The 4,686-nt window shown below is 42.9% G+C and overlaps 1 protein-coding gene across 1 annotated transcript; it reads left to right on the forward strand.

Moving 5' to 3' along the window:
* Positions 1-203: 203 nt before the first annotated feature.
* Positions 204-2,230, forward strand: rln3a (relaxin 3a). The gene is made up of 2 exons (XM_072694035.1): positions 204-466; positions 1,935-2,230. The coding sequence occupies exons 1-2, from the start codon at positions 307-309 to the stop codon at positions 2,228-2,230; spliced, it is 456 nt and encodes a 151-aa protein (XP_072550136.1). The 5' UTR covers positions 204-306.
* The last annotated feature ends 2,456 nt before the right edge of the window (positions 2,231-4,686 follow it).

Raw genomic sequence — 4,686 nt, forward strand, 5'->3', positions numbered from 1 at the left:
GCCCTAGTTAATTATGCCTTTCCTGGTCACTGCTTTTGTCCATGGAAAGGTCTCTGGTTTTACCTCATTGGGTTATCTATGACACCTCAGTCAGGTGGGACTGGAAGGTATGAGCACAGAATGTGTGTGTGTGTGAGTGTGTGTGTGCATGGGCATTAAACTCCTTTATAAAGGTGGCCTGGGATTCAGAACAAGCAGAAACCTCTACGACCAAGACAGAGCCAGACGCAACAGCCAGCATCAGAAGACCAGAAACTGACCACTTGACATCCAGCCTCTCCTCGCCTTTTCATCATCTGCTCCGAGATGTGGAAAGCTGCAGTTCTGGCAACATGTCTGTTACTGGCTGGGGTGAGGGCGATGGACGGGCCCACATATGGGGTCAAACTGTGCGGCCGAGAGTTCATCCGTGCAGTCATCTTCACCTGTGGAGGTTCTCGCTGGAGACGCTCCATCATGAGCACAGGTAAAGATTTCAGCCTGAACCGTCTTTCAAATGTTATATATATATATATATATATATATATATATATATATATATATATATATATGAATCTCAGGACGAGATTTTGTATAGGATGTTTCGAGCAGAGTATGACTGGATTAAGTACATAAAGTACTTAATAAAGTACTTAATAAAGTACAAAAACCTTGTATCTCCATTTTTGCAGTTTTTTGACAAAATGTGGAACTAGCAGCTAGATTTAGATTCAAATTCCATGATGAGTAGACCAATAGAAATGCTCCAAAATGAACGTTCCACTTCCATGTAAAGGAGATCCAAGGTTTTTGCATCACAGTGCTTTTGCGTGACATTACTTAATAAGTGTATATATATAAACAGCACATCTAGGCTAATTTGACGAGGGGTGCAACCCAAACCTCATTGTGCATGGCACGTGACCAAAGTCACATACCATGCACAACTGACTACAGTAATGTACTTACATATACTTACCTATACATGACCTTAACAGCATAACCCACTCAACACAGTATGGTATCAATAGGCCTATGTCATGTACATCTGTCTATCTACCTATTTAGATACAGTAATTTAGAGGTAATATACTGTTATATTGATTTAGGGCTTTAAATGAACTACATTTGAACAGTTTTTGATGTGTTCTTAGCCTAGGTCTAGGCTTCCTCTCTGAAACAAGCCATAGCACAAGACCATTATAGCTAAGAACAATGGAGGTCTGTAGGCCGGTTTCCCAAACCCAGTTAAGTCTAAACTAGACTAAAAAGAATTTCGCTGCTGTGAAATGAAAACCACATATTTCCATTTTTGTCCGTTTTAAGATTTTTCTGTAGTTAGAACACTGTAGCTGTTATGTATACTGTGTAAATACTTCTGGATGAATAGACCAATAAAAATTCTCTTCCATTCAAGGTTAAGAATTTTTGCCTTCTCCTGTAAAGTCACCAGTTTCACCAAAGACCAGGCTTAATCCACATCTTTTGGGTGACATCAATAAACTGAATTATACTGGACATACATTTCTAGTCATTCCCAGGCCTACAATAGTATTTTCTCTGTGTAACGCTCCCGGAGTTTTGCTAAATACGTGCAGGTTTCTTTATGAATTCTTACATAATGTCTGTAGCTGTATGTTCCTACTAAGGGGACTTCCTCTTTTGCTTTGAATGTATTTGCAAAATGCAACTTAACACATATGCTGACACTAATCTGACTTCTCTTATGAGTTACTTTGTATGAACTGTATAAGATTTGACGTTTCTCTTTGTTTAAAGGGAACTAGTAACATAATATGTCAGACTACACCCTCATACACTCATCTACACACTCTACACATAATTTGAAAGCTGCAGTATTGTTTATTTATGATTGAAAGCACTGATTTCAGACTTTCGAACAGAGATTTTGAACTTTTATCAGTAGTGTAATCCCATCCTCCCATTCTCCCCAGATGATCTCCCTCTAGACCCATTCGGCACAGAAGACAGAGAGGCCACCGACGGCTGGGTGCTGCCCGCCGGTCCAGAAACGCTTGTCCAGCAGGGCGTAGAGGCCTCCTCTTTGGGACTGAGCCGCAGCAGGCAGGAGGGTGCCATGTTCAGTCGTCCCGCGCGCTCCCTCATCTCTGAGGAGGTGCTGGAGGCCCTGCGCACGTCCAGCAGGAAGGGCCGGGATGTGGTGGTGGGACTCTCTAACGCCTGCTGCAAATGGGGCTGCAGCAAGAGCGAGATAAGCTCCCTGTGCTGAAATAAACTGCACTGATGGACACACACAAATCCTGTGTGTGTGTGTGTGTGTGTGTGTGTGTGTGTGTTCAATGGTGCGTATGTGTGTGTGCAGTGTGTCTGTGCGTCTTCCTGTTTTTACTGTGAACCTGATTCTCCGAGACAGACGGTTCATGATCACTGCTAGTGTGTACTTTTGCCTTTAAGATGCTCACAGTCTCAAAATGCCTCTGTTTTGATTTTTAGTTGAAGTGTGTCCTTATGGTCGCTACTGAGCTCTATTGTATTTTATTGTTTTTTAAATATGGTGAACCCTTCAATAAAGCCATTGTTGAGTCAGTCCTCATAACCACATGAACAGTTTCCAGTGTTTTGGTTGAGTACTTTCAGTATGTATCTTCATATATCCATAGTGTCTGACATACACATACACACACACACAGAGGTAGAGTAGCTCCCCAATGATACTTTGAAAATAATAAAGAGCCAACAAGATTCTGCATTCAAAATGTGCTGAATCACAAGAAAATAAACATTTCCTAAACAATTTAAACTGGTATTAATATTCTGATGGACTATGTAAACATTCAAGGTTTCAAATTTGCCCTTCATTTTCCAGTCCATGCAATTCATAGGCTATATGGGAACTAAAAAAAACAGTCCATTTTGAATTCACTAGGTCATAAAACATACTCATCTATTTAGCCTGCAGTGGTTTAGCTCTGCCCATTACTCTGACATTATAAGACATGTTTCAGCCTGGACTGTTTTTAAACAAAGCCGAATACAGGCCTGCTCTGAAGAATTTCCCAAAGCAGGATCACTCAGTTTAGCTGAATAACGTATGCCCAAAGTCAAGCCTGTCCAATTGGAAAAGAATTGAGGGAGATTGCTATTGAAGAGTCTGTAACTTCAGGCCTATGTTATCTACCTAAGAAAGCCTGCTTTGTGAAATTTTCTCTGGTTAGAACAGACATCATTTACATATAGTAAGTTGACACACACAAGACCTTTGTTTCCAGCTGTTAGTGTCTCTCTAGTATTAACAATATACAGCTACTCTACATATCATTTACAGACAATACACAACTTTACAGTGTTGTTCACAGAATAGCAGTATGCAGCACTATGCAGATTAAATATTGTGTAACCACAGCAGTGTACACATGTGTGACATGGAAAATGGTGCAGTAATGTGCAGAGGTGCAGTAATTGTAGAATAATGGTGATAATAGTTTTTCAGTAATACCCATGGCCTATAGCTGATGATGGCAATCCGCTGTTGATGAAGGTGATGGCCTGAGAGTAAAAACTGTTCTTGTGTCTGACAGTCTTAATGGACATAGTTTTGTAGTGTCTGCCAGACAGGAGCAGCTGAAAGAGGTTGTGACCAGGGTGCGAGGAGTCTGTAAAACCCCAGTCTCCCAAATGGTGTGGTAGCTCAACACGGCACTCAGTCCTGCATGTGTGTGGTGGGAATAAGGAGCAGAGATATGTAGTTAAAATGCTATGCCATAATGTCCAGATACCCCCAAAATCTACCTGGAAGCTGTAATTCATCAGCTGTTTATTTCTATGCCATGTCCTTTTTTCGCTCTGTCGTGGTAAATCTCAGAAAAGACTTTAGGAAGCGTTATCTTTGCTGCCATCGTGCCACACACACACACACACACACACACACACACACACACACACACTCGGCACTCTCTCTGCCAGAAGCGCTTGTCCAGCAGGGCGCAGAGGGACGGCCTCTTTGGGACTGTCCCGCAGCCGGCAGGAGGGAGCCGTGTTCAGCCGTCCCGCGCGCTCCCTCAGCTCTGGGGAGGTGCTGGAAGGACATTCGCGCACGTCCAGCAGGAAGGGCCGGGATGTAGTGGTGGGACACTCGCTCTGCCATGTTTGTATATTGGGTTGAGCCTGATTCCAAGCTGCTCATTGGCTGTTTAAACGTGGGTTGAAGCAACCGTCACATTGCGGACACTCATACAACTTTATCGTGGGCTGTTCGTCGTCGCGACGGCAGGTTACGATTGTAAACTGCACAGATTTTTAACTCACAATGAATTCATGCTTCCCTGATTGGTAACTGTGACCCGCGACAGCAACATCGCGAGAAACCGGGCCGTAAAGATAGTCCACATGGCTTTCAGTAACATCAGGGAGGGGCCCGTTACGAGAAATCCCAGCATCGACGTGAAGCCTCAATTGGTTTGGTCCAGAATAGGGATCTTCGACTTGGAGCTAGAACTTTAAACGTTAAAACACAGCTCTTATCCGCTTTGGGTCTGTATTATGGGCCTTAACAATTAGCTAGATCTTAAAATGTAACAAATAAACTACATGCGAAAAACTCTACATCTGAAACTGTAGTATAAACGTCAATGTTTCTGTGCGTCCACCCCCACGCTTGTAGAAATGGTGCTGGCCATGTGTGTAAACACGCACGCACTGTAGAAAGCAGTTCAGCTTTCCGTCATC

The sequence above is a fragment of the Salminus brasiliensis genome, chromosome 12 (assembly GCF_030463535.1).
Source record: "Salminus brasiliensis chromosome 12, fSalBra1.hap2, whole genome shotgun sequence".
NCBI lineage: Eukaryota > Metazoa > Chordata > Actinopteri > Characiformes > Bryconidae > Salminus > Salminus brasiliensis.